Here is a 26,961-nt window from a genome sequence, read left to right on the forward strand (position 1 = left end):
AGCTAAAAAAAAAATCAAGTTCTTACCGCTCAAATTTTCCCTAGACAAATTTCTATCTTTAATCATGAGTTAGCTGTTAAGGTGGAGAAAGTTCATGAAGATCTATCCTAAAAAATTTATAGATTGTCTACTCAACTAAGTTTATTTCTTGAAATTTTGAAGACCTCTAGTGTTGACAAAAAAAGTGAAATTAGTCAGAGAGAGGAGTTAGTCAAAAGAAAGAACACATCAAATAACAGTTTTCCAAGAGATCAATTGAGTCAAGCAAACAGTCGAACAGTGTTGAAAACTTCATGAACCAGCCATACTAAAAGATAGTTGAGTAAATGAAGAAATATTATTTAAAGAATCATTTAGACTATTCAAAGTTATAAATTTGAATTATTGGATAAAGTCTTCCGTACCAACGATATCTTATTAGTCGTAAATCTGCGAGCACTACCTACAATGTACGAATTTTCAGAAAGGATAGTGACCTGAAAAGACAAGATTAACGGCTATCATATTTGGAATGAATATAATATTTGATTGTATAGATCCTTGAATCCAATTTTATAAATAGATAAACTTGTAAATCATTTAGGCACTCTGGAATCATCGCATAAGTTTATTCAAGTTTTCAATAGCCCAAATGCTTTCAAGATTTCTTAGCACACGCTAAATTATTATATCAGATCATTGATGATCAATTTGTACTTAGTATTTTCATTTCGAAATAGTTGTAAACTGAAAGTTAGTGTATTGTTTAATGTTGTTTAGGTAAATAAGTTAAACTAGGAGTTTCAGTTAGGCATTAATAAAGCTCTATCGAATCATGTTGTTACAAAAGTTGTAATATCCAAAGACTTCTAGTGAACATCCTTCCCACAAAGAAGAAGATGGTACATATGTGTTATTTAAATCTCCGAACATATAGAAAAATATTCGTGTTATTTCAATTTCAGTCAGCTTACCGTTGATAACAAAACTGTTTTTCTTACTTAGACATTTTTGAGTGTTCAATCTGTTGGTTTAGCTTTTTTCTGTACATAACTTATCTGATTAGCCAACTGATATTGATTTGACGAGAATTACTAAATTCAAAGTTGTTAACTTAACCGAATTTTTGAACAAACTAATGTGATTATTTATATAACTTTTTTCTAACTAATCGATCGATCCTAACATGTTTGTCATTATTACAAAAGTGATGATTTTTAGCAAGACATGCCACCGTTATTTATAATCCAAAATTCTGCATGATTCTATGACACCTACTCTCCCACAAATGAGAGATGTTTAGTTCAATACCCATCGAACGAATTCGAAAGAAATACTGTTCTCAGTCTTCAATTCAATTAATCATTGAGGAATGAATTTTTAAACTCATCTACACAATAATTGAAAACTTTTAAACGTTGATGCTTAAATTATTAATAATTTAAAACATTTAAATAGTATAAATACATTTTTAGATTTGAATTTAGAGTTAAAGCCATCATCTTAATTTTTTTTATACAATTAAAGAAGACGTTTGAACTCAAGATCGACATGATCTCTCTCGTCTTTGTCATTAAAGTAATAGATCATTGACCACATTAGATTTATATTGATTCAATCTTAATAAGATAATAATCACATCCACTTACCACGGTTGCAAATTTTACCATATTGAAAACAGATATCGCAATAAGAATTGAAGAACACATTCGTGAAATTGTTCAAGAGTCATTTGATTAGGCATGCAAAATAAAATTATTTTAAAAAAATAGATCTCATTCTACGTCTACACATAGTCCAACACGTTGCATTGCACCACGTGTTGTTTGTTCTTGAGGTCTATTTTTAAATTATTTTTTTAATAAAAAAAAAAAAACTTTTTTCTGTACACTTCTTCTATTCTTGCAAATCATTGGTCGCACAATAACTTAAATCCGAATATAAATAAAAACAAGGCAACCAAATATACATATACGAAATAAAAGGGTATAAACTCTACATAAACACAATTGATGTGATCCAGGTAAATAAGATGAGTTGGGTCAGGCAATCCACCGAATCTTGATATGAAGTTGATAAAGAAATATGAGTTGTAATGATATCCTGAACACAGGAAAACAAACACGTGAATGGGCGTCGGATGAGTATCCGGCGTGACCACTCCGATGCTTAAATTCCACTGGTGTGTGCATATGTGTGAATATAAGTCAATATATGTGAATGTCATAAATGCAAAACAAACATGCTATTTATATGAAAGAAGATGATGATGGTCTTGTTTTCAGTGCCTACTTAACACTCATTATCAAGTTCCTGTCACGCCGCTCTATCCTTTCCATCACGTCAAATCAGTAAAAATTTTCATATACGCTTATCGAGAAAAGATATTACCTGTTTTCGCATTCGAGTGCGGTACTATTACCGAGACATCCCGGATATAGAGTCATCACCCGGGAATTCATCCATGAGCTCGGGCCTCTGGTACCCAGGCATTCACCTGTCCCGCTACTCATGAGCTCTTTCTGTAAATTTACCATGATCCAGGTTATCCATTTACTGTCCCGAATCATCCATGACTCAAACTCTTTCGAGGTATCAACAATATAGGCAGATGATTTAGATTCCAGACAATATCTAATAAATGGACATCGCGAGTTCAAAAATCGATTAATTTATATATCTATTCGTGGAAGGGCATTTCGGTCATTTGATATTTAATCTTATATTATGTTTAAAAGTCCTGTAGCTACTGCGATCTTGAATAAGATTTTGGAAGTTATTAGGTGGTTGACTTTCAATTTTATATATTTTAAATATAATTATAATAAATTAACGTCGTACGGAACGAACGTTATTTAAATTATCCATGGTACAGCAGATTAAAATAATGTGTATTAGTTGGATATATTTACAATTTATATGTCATCGAATTCTTAAATCTCTCACCAAAAAGTTTATAGTTAAATATGTTATTTTAAACTCAATTTATAGTTCTTTTTTTTAAAAAAAAAAAATATATCTATGATATAGTTCCAAATTTAAGTTGGGTATAGGCTCGCAAGTGAGGTAAATTTCCGACAATTAGAGTATTTAATATGCTTTATGACTTATCTTCGTCACACCACTAATTTAATTTATATATAAATGTAGTACTTTTTTATATATGTTATAAAAAATTTCATTTATTTATTGGTTTTTAATAATTAAATATATTAAGCAAGAAGTTTAAGTTGATTGTTCTTAATATGTAAGATGCCAAACGTGAATTTTATTAAAATAAATTTCAATTTTAATTTTGGTGATGGTGTATGATCAAACGCTTGATGTAACTTCTAATATTTGAAATTGTACGACTGCTCAGACGTCACGTGTTCATCGCTCTCTCAGTAAAGAGAGTTATCGTTCTCCAACAATATCTCTTATAATAATGATTATATTCCTTACGATCCATGATAATCATATACTTGTATTTTGACTATAATGTTAATAGTAGATCAAGTGATTGTCGTTTTAGTACAAATTATAGCTAGCGGTAACGATGCAACTCTAATATTTTAATTAAATCATATAGCATCCCAAGCGTCGAGTGTTTATCGCTCAAATTAATGCAGAATCACATATGGTTTTGATGTTTGTTAACAAAACAAACTTGAACCTCATGTAATTGATGATTAAAAAGCTATGAAAAGATTAGGTTCGAAAATTTATAATTTGATCGATCAGACTCAAAATTCAATCTTGTTTTCACTAGCAACATGCTTTGTTTAGTTAATTTAACTATTTTTATTAGTCTTGGCTTCCAGATCCGTTTTTTTTTCGTAAATTATTTTGTCAGTCTTTTGTTATTTGTTAAATTAAATTTTATATTAAAATCTTATAGTATCGCAAAAAACTTTTATGAAAGTGTCTGTTTTGTTATATAGATATCCGGCCTGACTCGATAGTATTAGTATCTTATGATTTTCATGTTATAGATGGTAGAGAAACAATATTTTTTTTTTTTATGTGTTAGACATTTTCGAGATCTTCATCTCGAACTTGTGTTCAAATCTAGATTGGTGGCCGTAGTGAATTTTTGAATGAATAACATCCAACAACTTTAAAAAAACAAAAGCGTAATAAAATCTAATTTTTTATATATAATCATCGGGTCGATTAGTCAAATATCATATCGTAGTGTTAATGTATGGATTCGTCAAAAAAATAAAAAAATAAATAACTCAAATACCAAATAATTTTTTTAAAAAATAAAAAATAACTAAATCTACAATTTATTACACATAAATCATAATAACACTGAAAAAGAAAAGAAAAAAGAACAACCGAAAAAAAAATTTAATATGAGAAAAAATAATAATAAAGTATTGTTTAATTATTATATGAATTAGAAACAAGCAGTAGATTAGAAGGAACGCAAGCAGAGCGCGTGGGGGCCCAACACATTAAATCTTTTTCCTAGTCTTATAAACCCAGTTCTTCACTCGGCCCTTTGGCTACCTACAATTTTATCGAGTTTTTTGCTCTCTTCTCCATTAAACAATCTTCAAATCCACCCTTTCAAACACTAAATCATTGAAATATTCACAAAAAATCTTGAATTTTGCTCTGGTTCCTTGCAAAGCCGCTCGCTCTCTGTGTTTTAATACACTGATATCCTCTGGTAGACGTTTAGGTGTTAGAGATTCGTTCTGAGTTTTGTTAAACTGAAAGAATTGTTGTTTTCTCTATTTCCCAGTAAGTTTTAGCATCTGGGGTTCTTCAGATTTTTCGGACTTTTCTTGATTTCATCCTTGATTCCGAAGTTTTCTTGATTTTTGTGCTCTTTTAATCCAGTGGGCGAGCGGCGTTGAATATATATCTATATTTGTTTCTGACCAAGTTTGCTGTTATATTCTTGTAAATGGAAGCAACTAAAGGCAAAGGAAAATCCAAAATATATGGTGAAGAATCAAATCGAAGGGAAAAAGGCAAAGAATTTGAACGGAAGCCTGTTTTTGATGAAGTTTCCATGTCGAATAGGCCTCGTAAGAAGGCCAGCCAAAATGTCTCGTCTTCTTCTTCGACTCAGCAAGCGGCGCAGCCTGCTTTATCCACGGCTCCTCTTGCAATACCTACTCAACCTCCATCTTCAAGAATTATTTTTCCATTTGCATTTGATCATTCTCCAACAAGTATCCACCAGCCATCGAATTCAAGCCCGTTCCTTCCTCCGCCGCAGCAGAATCTTCTTCAACAGCAGCAGCAAATGATTTCCTTCGCGTCACAGAGTACTCATCAGCTTCAGAATTTCACGTTCCCGCCGTATTTTGCAGGGGATGCGCAGCAGCAGCTGTTGCAGTACTGGAGTGGTGCATTGAATCTGAGTCCAAGAAATAGGATGATGATGATGATGAACAGGTTGGGGCAAGACGGGACGACGTTGTATAGGCCTCCGATGGCGCCCCTCGCGGCTACGAAACTCTACAGGGGAGTGAGGCAAAGGCATTGGGGCAAATGGGTTGCGGAAATTCGTCTTCCTCGAAACAGGACCCGCCTTTGGCTCGGCACATTTGATACAGCAGAGGAAGCAGCCATGGCCTATGATCGTGAGGCGTTTAAGTTGAGAGGAGAGAATGCGAAGCTGAATTTCCCGGAACGGTTTCTCGGGAAAGAGACCGAATCAGCAGCGGCAGCAACTTCAACCTCCCATGAAGGAGCCACGGTTGGGACTGTATCTCAGCCTGAACCAGTTCAAGGATGCTCGAACTCGCAAGTTTCGGATCAAGAACAACAACAGGTTGATCAAGCTGACTATAATTCCGGATTCGGATTGAGTGGGAGCGATATTGTTCAAGAAAATGTGGAGAACTTCCCCGGAGATGGGGACATTTCACCATCTTCTGAACTGGTTTGGGGAGATATGAATGAAGCTTGGTTCAATACCTCATCGGCTGATTATGTTCCGATGAGTCCGGTTTGGGATGACCATCTTTTAATAACTCCTAATCTTCCCTTTGAAAGTATTCATCAACAAGATTCTTCTCAAAACATTGATCCTCAAGTGCATCAAGAAAATAAGGATTCATCGTCTTTTCTTCCTCCTCATTCTTCTCCTCCCCCTTCCTCGGGTCCTATGGATCCTTTCTCTTGGAAAGATCAAGATTAAATTACGTTAGTTTTAAGAGGCACACACGTTACATACTCATCAAGATTTTCGGGAAAAGTATAAGTTTTCCGGGTTTCATCTCATTGTTGCCATCCACCCTCATCCATGATTCTGAGCTTTTCTCTTTCTGTGTTTTTTTTTAATAGAACATCAATCACCTCTCAAGCTCTTACTCTCTTATACTTTCACCTTCTTCCTCCTCCTCTCTCACTATTTTTCGTTGTTTTCACGACGATTGCACGTTTTTCTTGTAATCTTTATGGGATTGGAATGTTAGTTCATCCCTTTGCATGGCATGGCATGACCTGCAGAAGGCTGCATATTTTAGGCCATTTTGCAGTATCTGATGTAATGAATTGGTAGTTGTAGTTCAATTCAGGGGTATCATGGATCACAGAGGAGAGGGTTTTATGGTCTCCAAAGTGATGAAAAATCCATCATTAGATCTGTTTTCTGTAAATCTCAAATGATGGAAATTAAAAGTTTCTTTTACATTGTCCTTGTATTTGTAGCTTGTTAAGTAGTTTCCTCCTTGCTTGCTTCTTGGATTAAAAAAAGAAACTTTTAAGTTTGAAATAAGTTGGTCATATCAATAATCATTTTTAATGGTTTTGACTATTTTTATATTTATATCTCTGTCTATATCGAAGTGGAAAAAGACCGAGTCGATTTGACTTTGTAGTAGATGTTATTGAGCTTGAGTTGTGAATTTGTTTGATGGGACTTTGGCAGATTTAATAGATTATGTTAGGAGAATAATCTACTTATGATGTTTATGCTGAACCGTTTAAAAGATTAGATCTTGTATCTTTACCACTTGCTACAATTTTTGATAAAACAACTAAATTTTATCCTACAATTGATATCGGAGCCAGTCACTCATTCGATTCATATGAAGTATAACTATTGAGAGATGTGTTGTTGGAATGCAATGATGATTTATATTAAAAGAACGATCAATCAGCGATGTTTGAACAGTTGAACAACTTAAAATATTAAAGTTGAATATTATTTTCAATCATAACATTAATAAAACAACAAGAAGTGATTGATCATTTGAAAACTTCAAATTCAATAGGTATTCCACGTTTCGGCCAGAGATGTTCTCATAGTAGGCCAATAGCCCAATATGGTAGAGATTACACCCGGCTCTTCTCTTATCTTAATATAATATTAATATAATATAACGAGAGTGGTCAAATATCTAAAAAAAAATGGATTAATTAATATATTAGAACAAACAAGTTAAATGCTTCAGTTTAAAACCAATTTTTCTTGTAGATTATATATTATACAATGTCACGTTAACGTCCAAGACAACGAGAACCACAATATGGTGGAGGCAAGAGACTTCTTAAAAAATATAACTTCATTCTGGATGTAATATTTTTTTAAAATAGTAGGTCTTTTCTGAGACGGTCTCACAAATCTTTATCAATCCTTGCACCCTACTGATATTCACAATAAAAAATAATGTTCTTAGCATAAAATGTAATACTTTTTCATGGATGACCCAAATAAGAGACATGTCTCACAAAATACGACTCGTAAGACCGTCTCACATGCTTTTTTAAAAAACTAAGTACTTTGTTGAAACTATTATTAATGAATCAAAATTCACATTCAATTGCGGATAACACGTAATTTATTTTACATCGATATTATAAATTTGAGACGTGATTTCAGGTTTAAAAGACATAATACCCTTTTCTCTCGACCTTTTTTTTTTTAAAAAAAACTTTACATTAAATGTCTATATGATTCTTTTTAAAACATATATGTTTGCGTAAAATTCTACTCTATTTTTCCATTATTAGGAAAAACTTTGCATTACCAAATCACCAAATGACCAGAGTGTTCTATATTCTTCTAATTTGAATATTTGGAAAATTCGAAACATCTTGTAAAATACAAATCCCAGTAGATGGCATAAATCATATAACCTTTTCAAAATTATAAAAAAAAAAACTTAATATTTACTTGTATAACTTAATTGAAACATTCTTAAATCCATTTTTCCTCCATTTTTCCCTCTCACCCACTGTTGTTATCCAAATGCTTTAAAACATTAGATTTAAAATTAAAAAAGAAAATTCTAGTTGTAAGCTTTTGAGACAAATTAATTTTTTTTAGTTATAATTATAACTAACAACCGACTCTAATCCAAATTCTTCCATTAATCGAGTTAGATATCAATTATTTTATCCAATAAGAACTTTAATGCATTTATTGATATTTTATTGTTATATTTAAATCAAAGGAAAATTCAAGTGCTATTCAAATTTTTTCCGTCATTGTATTTACATTTTTTGTCTATTGTGTTTTTTTTCTTTGCAATTTTGGAATTCGATGTTATCAAATTTCAATCCTAGTATATATATTTGCAATTCTTGTTACTTCTCATTAAGGGTATTCATCGGTCGGTTCGATTTCGGTCTTTTATTTCTGTTTTCGATTTTACAAATATATAATCCGATATTCGAACTATTTTTCTTCGGTTTTCTATCGAAATAGTTCGGTTATTTCGATTTTGTTATAATTATTTAATTTAATAAGATAAATATATTGTAAAATGTAATTTATTATCTTTTTACATAATTTCTTAGTAAAATATTTAAATATAAGAATATGTCTCTTGTGAGACGGTCTCACGAATCTTTATCTGTGAGATGGGTCAACCCTATCGATATTCACGATAAAAAGTAATACTCTTAGCATAAAAAGTAATACTTTTTCATGGATGACCCAAATAAGATATCCATCTCACAAAATACGACCCTTGAGACCGTCTCACACAAGTTTTTACATAAATATAAAGTCTAAATGAATTACATAAACAACAATCAACTAAATATTATTCAAAATAATTCATCATTTACTGATATCATCTCAAAAAATATATAATAAAAAAATTATTAATTTAACGAAATTTCGGTTTTTTCGGTCGGTTCGATTTTGTTATATATAATCCGAAATCGAACCAAATAAATTTTGATTTTAACATTTATATCCGAATTATAAATTCGGTGTTCAGTTTGGATTTTCGGTTTTTTCGGTTTTATTCGAAGTTTGAACACCCCTACTTCTCATTGGGAGTACTGATATGACACTATACATATAAAAACCATATTTGTGCAATGTCAGCATCATATTGAAAAAATGGCTTATTTTTTTAAAAAAAAACACAAACAAAGATTGCGAAGTAAAATTGAAATTTTTAACTATCACACATTTAAACAAATTTACGAACCTGAAATTAAATTCGAGAATTGGATTGACATAACTCAAATTAAAAGTGATAAGTTCAATTATGAACTTTAATTTAAGATTAATTTGAATTCAAACAATTTTATTTTTTTAGCGCAAGTACAAACACGAAAATAAAATTTTTTTTTGTGACCATTAATCTGTCATATATATAATAAACTATAATCATAAAAATTCAAAGGTGTGCAAAAGTGGGGCCATTAACCGACCTTTGACATAATCTAATTAATTTCACGTCAAAATATTTAATCAGGGTGATAATTAGGATATTGACGTGGTTAAGAATTGTCCAAATAATATAATAAAAATATTTGCAAATATCTTGTGATTTGGTGGGATGGCTATAGATAAAAAGTCATGCCAAACATTGATGTCATGCCTGTTGTCCCTTTTTTCCCCCATGATAAATTGATAATATTAACTATAGTCATTATTTTCAATGTGAATTGAATAAACCATCGGGTCTCGGATTGCATAGTTTGCAATTCACGTTAATCAAGTAAAACGTATTGAACAAATCACGTATGACAAGCTCACTAAAAAAAATGTTGGTAGAGATAATCGAATTCATGACTATTTACCAAACGTTTACTGAATACATACCCTTGCACCACTAAAAAAAAGGCGGTTTGCGACGGTTCGTTAGCGACGGTATTAGTGACGTTTTGAATTTCGTCCTTATATCGGTCATGATTCACCATTAGCGAATGTTTAGCGATAGTTATTTTAAAAAGCCGTCGCTAAAATTAACTTCTGGATGACTCAAGACAAATGCAACAAATGATTTTACACCAGTATAATATTCCTAGGGTAAGAACACATTCTCCATCCTATGATACATCTAAGTTATATCGTTGTTATCCATTTTAGCATACAATAAATTGACAATTGAATTGATGATTTTGACCTAAATTTAATGGTTATTTTTGAAAAAATATTTATAACGTATACAAAATAAATCATCTTTAATAGTAATACACTTAAGATCTATATTAATTTATAATAAATATTGAAGTAAATAAAATATTTTAAAACAACATTCAATTTTAGTATATGTATTACTTAATTTTGCTCAAACTATACATAAATTATTTTTATATTGTTAATAAAATTTATTTTTTAAAAATTGTTACAAACAATATACATCATATACATGTGTACATACACTCTCCATATATATATATGGCAAAAACTTGTGTGAGACGGTCTCACATGAGACCCACTCATATATATTTATTTAAAGGGGAAGTCAGCATTTAAACCTAGGATGCATGCACTAAGAACACTTCTAAACTGTATATCAATTTCTTTAAAATATAAGTTTTTACATTTGACAATTTATTATTGTAATCCAGGATTTTAGAAAGCTTCATTGTTAGATAACTTCCCATTAGTTTGACCGGGAATAATATAACAAGAGCGAGCAAATAGCAATTGCTCCCATTTTTAAATGAGGAAAAAACTTAATTTTTATTTTTAAAAATCATCATATTTTATCACTCATTAAAAGTTAAACCTCCTCACCACTAACTAATATTGCGGGAAATTCAACCTTACAGAGAGGGAGCTGGAGCCCCCAATCTCGTTTGAGAGTAATTAGTCTTATATTCATTCGAAATTAGTCTTACTTTTTTTTTTTTTATTACCGAGACCCTTTCTGCGGTAATTCAAGTATATTTTTCTCTATGTGCTGTCTGTTAGAATTGTTATTTAAATTCGTTTATGGCCATTTGAAAAGAAAAAGAAATATTTCATGGAACTTCTATATTTGTTTAAACAACCACGCGACTTTTTATTGTTATTATTATTGAAAACGTAAGCATACATGATGAGAGGATAAGACAAGAAACAATCAAATTATAAGGATTGGTATATGATCGAGTGTCTGTAGTTTTACTAAAAGTCTTAACTAATGAAACAACGAAATTCAAATCACTTTAATCATACAACAGTCCAAACATCATGTTTCAAATATTCGATTACGCTTTTAGGATACATGAAAATATATCAAAATTTTGAATCTTTGATTTTTTCTTGCCCTAAACAGATTATCCTGATCCAACCAATGTCTAAGCAAGCCTTTACAGAAGAATATCCAAGATCATCCTTAACATCAATCCATTATTCCTGGGCACATCCATGTGTTACCGGCAACATTAATTGAAATTACGGATGACAATTTCACCCGCACGTTCAGGCCTCGTGGGTGCCTCCCTGAATGGGAGACCAATCACATGCAATGTCATCATCGACGACTTTGAGTGCATGCACTAGATTTGAAATAATACAAGAAATAAAACTTGTTTTGGTTCCCTCAAACTAGATATGAGTAAAGCATATGACCATGTAGGGTGAAAATTTATTGAAGTGATAATGATCCCCCTTTGGGTTTGTCGTGGAGTTTGTGAATATGATTTTGCGATTTATATCCTTGGTCTCATATTTTTTCTGAACTAATCAGAATATTTGTGGGACGACTAAGCCACAACGAGGACTTGGACAGGGTGACCTACTATCGTCTTACTTGTTTGTTCATTGTGCTCAAGGATTATCAGCACTTCTTTCCAAAGCATGGAAACTAGAAGATTCAAGGGAGTCAAAATTACAAACTCGTGTCCATCTATCTCACATCTTTTCTTGGCAAACGACATCATTGTATTTTTTAGCGCCTCGGTGAATGATTGTTTTCAAATTCAATAATTTTTGCAAACGTATGAAATGACTTCTGGGCAATATTTGGTAAACTATGATAAATAAGCACTCACATTTTTTCCCAGTGTCTCCCCAGAAACAATACAGGAAATTCAATTCAATGCATACTATCTATTGATGTCGTTAAGGGGCATGACCTATATTAGGTACTGTCAATGTTTTCTCTCCGAAGTAAACGTATCCAGTTCTGATCAGCTCGACGGGAGCATCTATATAACAAAATAAGTGGCTGGGTGTCCAAGTTCTTTTCGATAGAGGTAAAGAAATCCTTATTAGTTCGGTTCTTCGAGCTATTCCGTCTTATGCTATGTCATGATTTAAATTACCAGTTTCTCTTTGCAAAGAATTGGCGCAAAATTTTGGTGGAGATCCAAGTCGGATGGGAAAGGAATGCCTTGGATTTCCAGGCAGATCGAAGCTGTGTAAACCAAAAGAATATGAGGTATATATGGTTTTTTGGAGCCTTGGTGTTTTTAATCGAGCCTTCCTCACCAAACAAGTTTGGAGATGTTCGAGTAGGTGTCCAGCGAGCTAACTTGTAGCTTGAACTTTAATGATTCTTATGTAAAAACGATATTTATTTTAATAATATTTTGCGATTTTATCCAATTATTGCAATTAATTTATTTGTATATCCATACAAAATGCATAGATAAAGCCATTGAATATATAATGGGTGCCATGAAGTCTACCTCGCAACGTAAGATAATAAAACTCATTAAGAAGAGTACCGTATATTCTAAACAGATTCCTAGTTGAATCGGTCGCCTAAAATATGGATAAATGTTACTTAAACTTGACACTAGCATATGTGATATAAACACCATTTTTTATTGTTAAAAACATGGAAATGTTCGTTTATAAAAATGAGTGATCATATAATGATGCACTGAACAACTCTTCCTTGGACTGTCCAAGTAGTTATCACTTATTGAATGGAATAGTAAGCTGTTATGATTGTACATCATTAGTCCTTTGACCCGAGATAGCGTAGAAGCTCTACATACTAGCATGCATTTTGATCCGTTTACTGAATTCATTGAGTGTCATCAGATGACGAGGTTGGGTGTAATTTCGAAATAAGTAGGAGCCAATACATTGTAGTATGAGATTCACCATTTTACCTAGGGGTAAAGATAACTTATATGATCTAATGAGTTAATAGTGTAAAGAATATCTGGCCAGAGTAAGAGATGTGCATTTTGAAAAGGTGTTTCCTCAATTGCATATACAATGTCACTGTTATTATTCAAAGATATATCACTTCATTATCGAATTCATTTGCAACTTTCAATATATTAATGATTGTAGATTCGATCAGGATATATGAGTGAAAGGACTGTACTGTACGCTAACTATAACTTAAGATTCTTGCAGGCAATATCATGATACATAGGGGATCATTAGGTGATGCTACTATATGCTCTTACTATGATCCGATGGGTTCAATCAGACTTGAGTCATGTCATTCTTGATCAAGGGGTTGATAAGAATGAGTCTAATTAGGGTAAGCCCGAATGCGAATAAATCTTATTCTGAATCACATAAAGTTGTGAACCCACGGCTAGCTGTATCCCTGAACCATTGAGGTTCACACAAGTATTGGATTATGTGGTCTTGTTGAGATAGTCAAGTCCAAGGAGCTGAATTTGACGACTGTAGTTTGATGAAGATCAGACAGATTGCTTTTCAAAGAGTTTATAAGTAGATTACATTATTGGAAGTTAGCTTAATTGCTAATTTTATGATAAGAGTGAAAATGTCTATTTTAGTTAAGAGTTCACAAAACTAGAAACTGTCAAAAATAGATTAATGCAATTTTTTATTTTTGAAATTTTCATTTTTATTTGAATGATATTTGTACCCTCGACACATCGACGATGTCTGATTGAGATTATAATGAGTCTACAATTATTTATTTAATAAATTTAAATCTACCGATTAAATAATAATAGTAATAATGATAACTACATGTGCAAGATTCTTATGGAATATTTTGGAGGAGTTTAGAATTAATTACTATTAGTTAATTAAAAATTTAAATGAGAGTTAGTTAATTTTATATATGTCTATATATGTGTGTATACATGTGTATATATAGATATATTAATATATAGACACACATATATATATATATATATAAAATACATTATTAATAGTTGATTTGACATGGTATATTCGAGATGAAATTACAACATGCGAATTTTTAATTAATGAAAATAAAGGAATATTTCTAATGGGATTACTATTATGAATTCTAATTAGAGTGATATTCTTGATGTGATCAACAATCAAATTTTTTATAAATATTTCATTAAGGGTTATATGAAATAATACTATTTTTGCACAAATTTTTTTCTTATCTCCTCCTTCAAGAAAAATTTTGGCCACTTCGATTTTTCACAAAGAAAAATTGTGAAAACTTAGACCACTTCCATGACCGCATCGTCACGAGATTTCTAAAATTTCTACAATCCAATTTCTACTTAAATTTCGTTTAGATATCTAATGCAATCTGTAATAGGAATCCAATATCTGATCGTATACCTTATTTGACGATCTTAGAGGAGGAAGATATTTCGAAGGGATTTAAAAGAAGGATCAATTCCGCTAATCTCAGACCAGTTTAGTGTCCAGCCTTAAATACGCAAAAGTAAACAGATCTAAATACCTTATGAATGTATAAATCATACGAAACCCAATGAATGTTTGGAACATCAAAAATAAAAATTTTAAACTTCCATTGCGTCTTGTATGTGAAAAAACGATTCTCCCACAGCTCGATCATCCATGATCCAACGTCCCTGTTGGTAAGAGACAAGATTTCTTAAAGAGAGATACTTTAAGCATGTTGACATAACAGAGGCGACTTTGGGCTCCAAGCCCCTCATATATATGGCGCTCAATTTTGTGGAGTAGGGAGGTAATACAAAAGGCTTAATGTGGAGAGTGTGCAATGGAAATAAGATAAAGACTTTCACGGGTTGCTGGATTCAGGGGTTAGCGACAAGAAATAGACCAATTTTTTGAATTCCAAAAATATTTTTGTGAAAGACTTGATCACTCCGACAGGGGTGCTGGAATGAGGCAATAGTGTGTTCCAATTTTCCACTTTTGAAGCTGAATGTATTCTGGACACTTCCTTAGGAAGACAAGAGTTTGGACGACTATAGAATTGGAGGTGGAAGCCAAGGGAAATAGACAGTCAAAACAGGATACCTCCTTGAATTGGGTTACTTCGATCCACCCGATTCACAATCATCTTTCCGGTTGGGCTCATGGTGGAAATTGTGGGAATCTTCATGTCCCCCCAAAGATTCGAATATTTTTGTGGTGTGCTACTAAGGATATTTTGTTGGGGCACCCATTTCTCATAATCAAGACACATCGGAAATTTTAATTTTTTAGTTTCGATGCTCGAAACTGTCTTTGGGTGTCGTATGTTATTTAAACATCCATAGGGTATTTAGATTGTAGACAAGTTCATATAATATGCGGGACTCCAAACATATCCCTGATTAGCAAAGACGATTCTTTTTGTATCTCTTTTCGAATGAATCTCCATCTCTTGATTGTCAAATTAGGGCCGTGATCGGAAATGGTGTTCCTTGTTTGCGTTGTACTAATGATCACAAACAATTTATGTGTAGAGATTGTGACGTGCGAATTTTCAATATCCAAAGTCGGTGGAGTGGCTGCGGGATGCGGCGACCATGGAAGAAGTTGGCTGAAATTTTTCTTTTTGATTCCTTAATCAAAACAATTTGCCAAAAAGCTTTGCAAACTTGAGGTGTCCGAAATTTTGGCGAAAAGATTTGCAAACTTGAGATGGCCGAAATTTTGAGCGAGAATGGGATGGGAAAAATTTTGGTGCAAAAAAAAAATTATTATTTCATATAACTTTTAATAAAATATTTATAGAACTTGATTACTGATCATATCAGGAGTCATTTTTTTTTATTAATATTCATAATCCTACTCCCACCAAGATTCTTATTTTCTTTAATTAACATTTTTATATTATTATACCATGTATTTATCAACGTTTGAAAATATATGATATATATTAATAATATATATACACATATTTATATTTGCACATAAAATGTATATATAAACATTAACATATTCATTCACATTTAATACACACATAGATATATTAATTAGATTAAATAATTATTATTTAATTCATCTAATTAATTTATTGGTTAATTAATTCTGGACCCCTATAAAATATTTTATGAAAATTTTGTATATATTAGTAGTTATCACTACCAGTACTATTATTTAATTAGTAAATTCTAAATTCACTAAATAAATAATGATGAACCCATTATAACCCCAATTAACGATCCAATATTGCCGATATGTCAAGGATACATGTCACACCCTTACTCTATACTTAGCATAATTACCATAATCAAAATAAGGTTTGAATGATATAACTATAGTATGAAGCAAATCAAACAAGAGGCATCACTTTGACCGTTTATAAAAATTTTGGCATGATGTCCCTATATTTTGTATACACCAAAAACTCAAGCAATACTATTTATACACACTTATAAACATATTCTCATATACAAACATACTTTGTATCATCATACATAACATGGAACTTGTTTCTAACCCTGACATAAAATTTACTACAATACATATGCGGAAGCTATACAATAAGATATCCCGGTTCTTGTCGAGGTAAGGCATGCCACAAGCATCCATTGGCGAACCGGCATCCTACGTCTCTTCACTATCTGATCCTGTAATACATGAGCTACGTGAGTTTATAAAACTCAATAAGTTGGCACTTGTACGTATCAATATGTGTCGAAGGAACATACATATCAAGTCGTGACAACCATGAATCTTTAAACCATGTCATATCATAGCATATATTCATGTTCATTTTTGTACTTGAGCCTCATTAGTTGACATGTACTACCGTGCTTGCTTTATTATATAGCTACTACTGTGTTGGACGTCAGGGAGCAACCTTTGGCAACCCCACGCCCCATGAACATATATTGTCCAATAGGTTTGGTGGACTTAAAACCACCCATGATGTCAACAAGCTCTATATCATGTAAAATCAGTCATTCTCCTTTCATATTCATGTTCATGTTCATGACATAACACCCATCTTCAATATTCATGAGTTTATTTCATATTTAATACATAACAATGGAATATGGTGTTATGTTTTCATCAATAAACATACTAAGAATGTACATATAGCAATAGAAAATGAGAAGCATTTGAAATTCATAATATTACTCATGTATTACTTCAAGAACATTCCAACTTACTGTCCATGTGTATGAATACTGGTTTGAGAGGATGTTTCTCGTTCCTATGCTGTCAAATACATCAATAAACCAATCACTATGTATATACTAGGTGAAAATCACTCTTTTATTGTGCTCTACATGTATAACAAGCAAAAGAGAAGAAAACTTACACCCTTAGGAAGTTCTTGTGATAGAGAACTTAATTCTGACTTCAAAATGATGAAAGGAATGAAGAAAGGAGCGTTTGGGAGGAAGTTTTCTAGGTTTGCTTCGTTTTCTGGCTGAGGAAGATGGTAAGAATGGGAAAATTGCACGTGAGAAGGATTGGCCAAATACTTTCGTCGCAAGGAAACGTGAAAAACATTATGAACATTTGATAAGTTCGGTGGTAAAGCAACTCGGTAGGCCCTGTCTCCTATTCTTTCCAAAATTTCAAATGGACCGATATATCTTGGACTCGATTTTCCCTTCTTACCAAAACGCAAAATGCCCTTCAATGGTGATATCTTTACAAATACATGGTCACCAACCTGAAATTTCAATCGACGACGTCGCACATCAGCATAGCTTTTCTGTCGGCTCTGGGCAGTATGCATTCTTTCTCTAATCTTGGTTACTAATTCGGCTGTCTGTTGTACCAATTCAAGGCCTAAAAATTTTCTTTCTCCTACTTCATCCCAATGTACCTGAGAGCGACATTTTCTACCATATAATGCAGTATATGGTGCCATTCCAATACTTGACTGATAGCTATTGTTATATGTAAACTCAGCCAATGGTAGTTTACTGTCCCAACTACCTGGAAAGTCAATAGTACAGGCCATCAACATATCTTCTAAGACCGGGCGCATAGGCACGGCCCGTTCTGCCCACCCGGCGCATATGCGCGAGTTCTGGCGCAAATGCGCGTCACATGCTGCCGAAAAACTCATTTTTAACTTCCAAATTAGCAAAAGTGGTCAACCCCAAAGTTGTAGCCCTATGTGTTTTTTTGCATCTCCAATTAACCTCATGTCAATTGAAGGTCTAAGTAAAAGTTATGCTCATTCTCTCAACATGTGTCAGTGTAGGAACAACGATACACATGACACACTTCGGGCCACTTTTGGCTCGTCTTTCCTAATGATTTGAACAAAACTCAAAACATGAAAGTTGTAGCATTATATCTTAGCTTTCTAATGGTTATGGCCTCACACAATTTGGATCAAGATTCAAATCAGTATGCTCAAACTCGTAAAACCTACCACAATTTCATCTCATTTCCTATCAACATCTTTACCCTACTTCTACCTACACATCTTACTATCACTATTTTACCACATATTCATTCTCAATACACTAGGTACAATATAAAAATCATGTTCAATATCAATATCGATACCTCAATCAACATGTAAAACATAATGAGGCAAATAACTACATAATAAACGTATTATTATCATTTGTACGAATAACCGGGCATTACAATACAAGTCTTTTTCATATAATGAAAATTGAAAATTTCGAAGATTAAAATTTTCAGTTACCATATTGGGCATTTGTCTGTTTTGTGAACTCATTAACCAAAACAGACAGTTTCATTCTCCTTCCTTAATTAGCTATTAAGCTAACTTCATTTCTTCAATCTTTGGAATCTATTTATAAACTCCTTTATAAGAATTGTGTTTGATCTCCATCAAACTACAGTCGCTAAATTCAACTCCTTCAACTTTGACTATCTCAACGGGAACACATAATCCGATATTTGTGTGACCCTCAATGGTTCATGATATAGCTAGTTGTGGGTTCACATCTCTATGTAATTTAGAATAACATTTATTCTTATTCGGTCTTACCCTAATTTGACTCATTCTTTCATCAACTCCTTGATCAATAATGTCATAACTCATTTCCGATTGCATCTATTGGATCATAGTAAGAGCGTCTAGTAGCATCTCCCCATGATCTCCTAGGTATCGCTGACAGTACCTATAAGAACCTTAAGTTATCATTAGCGTACAATACGGTCCCTTCAACTCATATATCTCGATCGAATCTGCAACTATTGGTATATCGAGAGTTATCTATGAATTTGATGACGTGATGTATCTTTGAGTACTAATAGTGACATGATATGTGCAATTAGAAAAAAACATTTCTCTAAAACACATTTCTTGTTCTAGCTAGAGACTCCTTCACTTTTAACTCATCAGATCACATAGGATATCTTCACATATAGACAAACGGTGAATCCCCAACTATAATGCATTTGCTTCTACGTATTTCGAAACTATACCCAACCTTGTCACCTAATAACCCTCAATGGAGTCGGTAAATGGATCAAAGTGTAAGCGTATGCAGAACCCTACGTCGTCCCGTGTCAAAGGACTAATTGTGTGCAACGATAACCACAGAATTTTCCACTCGATAAGTGAGAACCATTTGGATAGTTCGAGAGGTGGTTGTTTAGTGCATTATCATATGATCACCCTCTGTGTGAACATCTTCATGCCTTTATCAATGAATTATGACGTTTACTTCATAGATGCTAGTTTCGTGCTCAAGAAACCTTTATTCTTATTTTAGGCAGATGATTCGACTAGGAAAATGTTTAGAATATGTGATACACTTTCTAATGAGTTTCATGATCTTACGTTACGAGACACACCTCATGGTACCTATTATATATTCAAGGACTTTATCTATGTAGCTTGCATGAGTATACATGCTTTGGGTATACAGATAAAGCATATGTCAGAATTGGATAAAATCGTAAAATATTATTAAAATAAATATTGTTTTTACGTTAGAGTCAATATAGACCAGACCACAAGTTAGCTCGCTGGGCACTTACTCTCATAAACTCACTTGCCCTATAGCCAACTACCCATAGATCTTAGATCTATTGCTTCATAATGCTTACCAAAAAAAGGTCCTGACAAGGGATTCGTCAGTGGATCGAAAACGTTATCTTCAGATACGACTCTCTCTACTGATATGTCTCATCTTCCTACAATCTCCCAGATTATGTGGAACTTCCTCAGTATATGTTTAGATTGCTGATGAGACCTTAGTTCCTTTGCTTGCGCAACGACACCGATGTTGTCGCAGTAGAGCGGGACATGATCAACTGTTTGAGGAATGACACTCAACTTCTGAACGAAATTCTTCATTCAAACTCCTTCTTTTGCTGCAGCTGATGCAACTATGCATTCGACCTCAGTGGTTGAATAAACTATGGCATCTTGCTTGGAACTCTTCCAAAGGACATCACCACCATTGAGCTTGAACACAAATCCAACGGTTGATTTCGAATTATCCTCATTTGATTGGAAGCTGGAATCAGTATATCTTTCTAATTTTAATTATCCACTTCCGTAAGCTAAGAACAAATTCTTAGTTCTTCTCAAGCACTTAAAAATGTCATTCACGGCTTTCCAATGTAATGGACGGGGATTCGACTGATATCTGCTTGCAACATTCAATGCATATGCAATATCAGGTCGAGAAGATATTATATCATACACCATACTGCCTATAGCAGACACATATAGAATGCAGCTCATGATTTCTATCTCATCGTTAATCTTAGGGAACATAGATTTGAATTGAGTCACACCATGACACATCGAGAGATATTCTCTCTTGGACTTCTCCATAGAGAATATCCTCAGTATGGTATCGATATATGTAGATTGAGTGAGCCCTACCATCTTCTTTGATCTATCCCTATTTATTTGTATTCTTAATACATATGATACTTCAACCATATCCCTCATAGAGAATTTACCAGCTAACTATATTTTTTTTATTGCTACATCCCTACATAATTCCCAATGAGTAGCATGTCATCAACGTAAAGTACCAGGAATGCCATTACACTTCCACTAACTTTCTTTTATTAATAAGCTTTCTCAAGATTTTTATGCAAAATAAACTCTTTAATAATGTTGTCAAATATGATGTTCCAAATCCTTGATGTCTTTTTGAGTCCATAAATGAATATCTAAAGTTTGCATATTTTATGCTCACTTCCCACTGATGTGAATCCTTCAGGTTGAGACATGCAAATATCTTCCTTCATGTTCCCATTAAGGAACAAGGTCTTCACATCAGGTAAATTCTCGGTTTAGTCCCAACCTTAAGTGCGTTTCCCGGTTTAGTCTCAAATCAATTTTTCGATCTAATTTAGTCCCAAATCTTCACATTAATTTACCTTATCGGTCTTTCCATCAATTTGGAGTTGAAAGTAACGGAAAGAAGATAAGCTTCTGCCTTGAACAAAATCCCAAATCAATTCAGTAGCCCTAATCGATCTTTTCTCTTCCAAAAAATTCGGTCGCTGCCTGCTGCAACTATCCTCCTCCACGCACTGACACACGCTCAAGGTAATCATCTGTTCTTTCTTCGGTACTCGTTCAATTTCAAGTCGACTTTCCAGTCTTTAAAATCCATACTTCACCATCCTATTGATTGAGAATTAAATGGAGTTTACTTGAGTTCCGATTCGCGTTGCATTTTATTACATACACCATATTGTTCTCATTTTTATCGAGGTTGCAATGAAATGTAGAAGGAAAAAATTGTTTTGGAAGAAAGCTAACAAAATATCATATTTTTTACCCCTCATTTCAGGAGGTCATCGAAGAAAGCTAACAAAATGGTGGTGAACTCTTTAATTTCAAGTAATGTTTTATCGTAATCATACTTGTTTATAAAACAATGAAAATTGCTTTGTATTTTTGTGTATCGTAGGGAAAACATATGTTGTCTTCGTTGGACGTAAACCTGGTATATACGAGACATGGGAAGAAGCACATAGTCAAGTCAACAAATTTAGTGGGGCTTCTCATAAATCATTTTGGAGTAGGGATGAAGCATCAAAACTTTTCATGCATACCTAGAGAAACAAAATTCATTTGCTTCATTTATGTCTGACGAAGAAAGTTCGTGCAACTTTTAGCACCGCTCCAAACAGAAGTACTGAAGCTGAAAACTTATTAAAAGTGAATGATTTGCTTTTAGATTTAGAAAATGAGAACCGTAATCATTTATTGAAGGTTGCAAGGATAGCAGAAGAGATTAAACAACTAGTACAATCTCTAGAAATTAGTAGCGAAGATTAGATATCCTTGTGTATATTTGTATCTTTAACTTGGATTTGTAGTGTTCGTTTGTTGACTCAAGACTATGTATGATTTTAGTGTATTGGTATAAAAATGTGAACTTCTTTCACACATCCTTTTTTTATTTATTTCAGTGTTTGTCTACAGAGAGTTCTTCTCCTATCCCAAATCTGTATAATAACCACACCTGAACATTGTGCAATGCCAACACCCAGAAATCCTCATCCCTGGATGGATCACCAGCTGCCTCATTTTTACATTCATTTTCACTATGAAAATAATAATTTACTAAAACTAATGATTTCTGAATGACAAAACAATAATTTAACAAAACTATTGACCGTAAATTAAACCAGGAATATGACAAGTTCAACAAAACTAATGACTGTTGAATGACAAAACAATAATTTAACAAAACTATTTTCTTGAAGCACCGAAAATGTAGACTTCAATTTCCATCAATGACAAAATCAAACTTCATACAGTAGAAAACAACAACTTTCAACATCATTTCCATCCATGACTAATTCAAGTCGAACAACTTTCTTGAAGCACCGAAATAGTAGAAAACAAAGAACTGGATTCATAAACAAAATCAAATCTTCTCGACAGAATATCACGTCCCACAAAATCATTTCTTCTTGAAAGATTCCTGAGAAGAGTTAGACTTGACCACATGATTTTGTGACGAAAATGATGACTGACCAACTCTACCTTGAACACTTGTTGAAGCTCGTAGTCGTGACAATGTTGTGAAGCTGACGCCATCTTTCAGAAAAGCAGGTATATGAATGTTCACTGATTGGTTAATCTATAACAATACAAACAAAATAATTATATCACATCAACCATTTCATTTCAGAATATATTGGACTTGCATGAATAACATTAAATTAAAGAGTTTAAAAAACTTACATTTATCGAAAATATCGAGCATGAACTCCCTTCAATATTAACCCCAACTTGTCGTGCTCTTTTCACCTGCATGTAAGTACATACAACATATTTCTTAAAGAAGGAAAACAATGCAATAAAAATAAGTTTTCATTTTCAGAACTTGTAGTTTTTCTTTTCTTTTTGCACCCAAATTATTATTTGGTAAAATAGCGCTTTGTTGTGTCATGAGCTCTTGTTGGACTGCTTCTTGGGGTTGGACATCTTCAGCCCGGTTACAAGTCCTTTTGTTATGTCCTGATCCACCACATAGTTTGCATTTGGTAAAATTTTTTTACACCTCTCAACTTATTTTCAGAAAGGGGTGGTTCATCTGGTTCTCTTCTTTGTAATTTTGCAGGCCTTCCAAATTTTTGTATGTAAATTGGGGGCAGTGGTGGCACAAAATCACATGGGGGCCACAAGTATGGACCATTGACAGGCATTATTCGTGCTGCATAACATCTTTTATATGTCTCTACCAAGTAATAAGGATAGACATATGCTTCTGGATCATCTTTTCTGCACCAAATGGCGCATACAGCGTGCTTGCAAGGAATGCCTGTTAAGCCATATTTCCTACAACTGCAAGACCTGTTCAACAAGTCAACCGAATGCTGATCACATCTATCATCTGATCTCGTTATCTGGTAATGCATTTCATCTGATTTCATGGGAGAATACCTAATAGCTTCCACATATATCTTTGCAAGCACATCTTTGATCTTTGAACAAATTCGATCGTTCCATTTGTTAGTCCTTTCTCTGTTTTTTTTAAATCTGCCCATCAAAAGATTTCGTATCATCTCATACATCTCAATTACTGGCTTCTCCCTTGCATCTAATATGAAGCTGTTAAAACTTTCACACATGTTGTTCAACAAGATGTCTGATTTAGGAAGGGTGCTGAAATACGCCTTAGACCACTGGTTTTCGGGTTTTTCGCCAGCCATTCATATGCCTTTGCATAAATTTCTTTCAACTCAGCCATGTGGACTTGAAACTCTTCAATTCTTGTCGCTTTTGCCGCAGCCCAAAAGGCAATCTTAACCGCTACACTCTTGAATCCATCACGTTTCATATTTTTTTCTAAGTGTCTCACACAAAATCTATGTTCAGCATCAGGAAACAAAGATTCAAGTGCAGGAATCAAACCTTTTTGCTTATCTGACATAAATGTCCAAGTATGCGGATCATTGCCAACACCAATGTCTTCATCTAGGAGCTGAAGAAACCATGTCCAACTATCTTTTGTTTCACGCTCAACCATTGCATAACATATTGGAAAAATGTTATTATTCGGATCTAGCCCCACAGCCGATAACAATTGCCCATCATGTTCTACCTTTAAGAAGCATCCATCAACACCAATGATACGCCGACAAGCATTCTTAAATCCTTGTTTGCAAGCTGAAAAACAAACATACAATCTCTGAAACCTTGGACCTTTGTCATCCTCTGCCAACTTCAAAACTACATTAGCCCCAGCGTCAGATCTTTTCAATTCAGCACAATACTTCCTTATTTACCGAAACTGCTCATCGACAGAACCTTGCACTAATTTCAGCGCCTTTCTCTTAGCCATGTAGGCGGTCTTCCTTGAAAAATCTGACTGAAGAATGGTAAAAATCTATTCCCTAAACTCCAAGTGTCCCAATTTAGGATTTGTGCTGAATTTTTTGGCAAACGTGTTTTCCAATGACGTTGAGTTGACACACTTGTTTTTAAAACCACGAACACAATGACTGTGACATCCATCAAAATTTCTTACTTGCCAACAACTATCATTAGTCATCTTCGCAACATGGATCATCCAACAACAATTATCATCATTGCACTTAGCCCACAATCGGATGTTATCATTTTTTACAAACTTCACCGGTCTTCCTTCTCTAATGCATTGACTTTCAATTGTGAGTTGTGCTTCTTTCTTTGAGCTAAAGACTAAACCAAGCTTCAACTCTGGATTTTCAAAATCCTTTTTCGGGTCAAACAACACATAATTTTTAACTTCATCCTCATCAGAATCATGAAGACTGGTCAAACCGTCATTATTTGCACAAATATCCACTTCATTGTCATATTCATGCATTTTATGAAGGAGATCGTCTGTATTTTCTCTTTCAGGGACAACCATTTTTCCTTTCATAGATTATATATCATGGTCAACAAATGCATCAACTAACTCATTATTTTCTACAAAATCATACTCATTGTTATCAAAATTATCAACATTTTCATCTCCAACTTCATCATTTTGACCATCTAAGTGTGAATATATATTTCAACCTCATAATTTATTGGAATATACTTTCTAAGATTCAACACATCCGAATCATTTTCCAAATATCTTCCTTCACTAATTGTAGTTCCAAATTTGTGCCAAAATCTAAAAGAATTTTTGTCTTCAAATCCAAGCTCCTCCATAAATCCCCACATTTCAATCATTCCCAGCTTATCAAGATTGACGGAATCAAAATATTCAAAACTCTCACCGATGTATTCATTGTGTTTCTCAAGAGATTTGAATATTCCATCATAATACATTTTAATTGTAAAGAGATCAGGTTCCCCAATTAATCCTAAAAAAACAAAAATTACATTAAATTATTGAGAAAATGCATCAAAAAAATTTTGAGCGTGACAGTTACAAAAATAATGCATTACCATAATTTGGAGTGTTCTTTCTTGTGGAATTACTCTGTCTAGCCATTAGGTATCCCCTCAGTCACCTTAATCACATATGGAATAATAGTCAAGAATTTATCATTTGTAGGCAATTAAAAATTGAATGCAAACCACATTAAGAATTGTCTAGAATTCTCCTATAATTAAGAAAAAAACAACATTGAAAAAACCAAAGGAAGATATATCCCATTAAGTTTTACAATCTGAACACAAATGACATTGTAGGCAATTAAAAATTTAATTTTAAACATACTTAAGATTTCTCCAGAAATCTGCAATATCATATATCGTGTGCATGTGATGTGCTCCATTATATCTTACATCATGATGGCACACACTAAGTTTAGGATTAGGTTAGGTCTCAGAGTAATGATGATATATGAAAACAAAAGTGGCATTGCAGTGCATTAAAAATTGAATGAGTATCGAAGGAAAGAACAAATGGTTACCTCGAGCGTGCAGCGGTGCGTGGAGGAGGATAGTTGTTGCAGCAGCGACCGACTCGACGTGGAGGAAGATAGTTGTTGCAGCAGGCAGCGACCGACTTTCTTGGAAGAGAAAAGATCGATTAGGGCAACTGAATTGATTTGGGCTTTCTTCAAGGCAGAAGCGTATCTTCTTTCCGTTACTTTCAACTCCAAATTGGCGGAAAGACCAATGGGGTAAATTAATGTGAAGATTTGGGACTAAATTGGGTCGAAAAATTGATTTGGGACTAAACCGAGAAACACACTTAAGATTTGGGACTAAACCGAGAATTTACCCTCTTCACATCCATCTACCATATTTCATAGTCATACTATGCTGCTATGGCTATCAGTATCCTAATGGACTTGAATCTCGC

General features: G+C 33.4%; 2 protein-coding genes and 1 long non-coding RNA gene across 3 annotated transcripts; 1 reads left to right on the forward strand and 2 right to left on the reverse strand.

Annotated features, from left to right (window-relative positions):
• The first annotated feature begins 4,481 nt into the window (after positions 1-4,481).
• LOC140984071 (uncharacterized) lies at positions 4,482-6,616 on the forward strand. Its single transcript, XM_073451234.1, has one exon. The coding sequence runs from the start codon at positions 4,880-4,882 to the stop codon at positions 6,122-6,124; it is 1,245 nt and encodes a 414-aa protein (XP_073307335.1). The 5' UTR covers positions 4,482-4,879; the 3' UTR covers positions 6,125-6,616.
• A 16,470-nt stretch (positions 6,617-23,086) lies between these two features.
• On the reverse strand, positions 23,087-23,780 carry LOC140984373 (uncharacterized). The gene is made up of 3 exons (XR_012176603.1): positions 23,554-23,780; positions 23,412-23,477; positions 23,087-23,307 (listed from the first exon to the last, which is right to left on the reverse strand). It is a non-coding gene; the product is annotated as an uncharacterized lncRNA (long non-coding RNA).
• A 526-nt stretch (positions 23,781-24,306) lies between these two features.
• On the reverse strand, positions 24,307-25,566 carry LOC140983831 (uncharacterized). The gene is made up of 2 exons (XM_073450987.1): positions 25,148-25,566; positions 24,307-24,925 (listed from the first exon to the last, which is right to left on the reverse strand). The coding sequence occupies exons 1-2, from the start codon at positions 25,564-25,566 to the stop codon at positions 24,307-24,309; spliced, it is 1,038 nt and encodes a 345-aa protein (XP_073307088.1).
• Positions 25,567-26,961: the final 1,395 nt, after the last annotated feature.

The sequence above is a fragment of the Primulina huaijiensis genome, chromosome 9 (genome assembly GCF_012295235.1).
Source record: "Primulina huaijiensis isolate GDHJ02 chromosome 9, ASM1229523v2, whole genome shotgun sequence".
Classification (NCBI taxonomy): domain Eukaryota; kingdom Viridiplantae; phylum Streptophyta; class Magnoliopsida; order Lamiales; family Gesneriaceae; genus Primulina; species Primulina huaijiensis.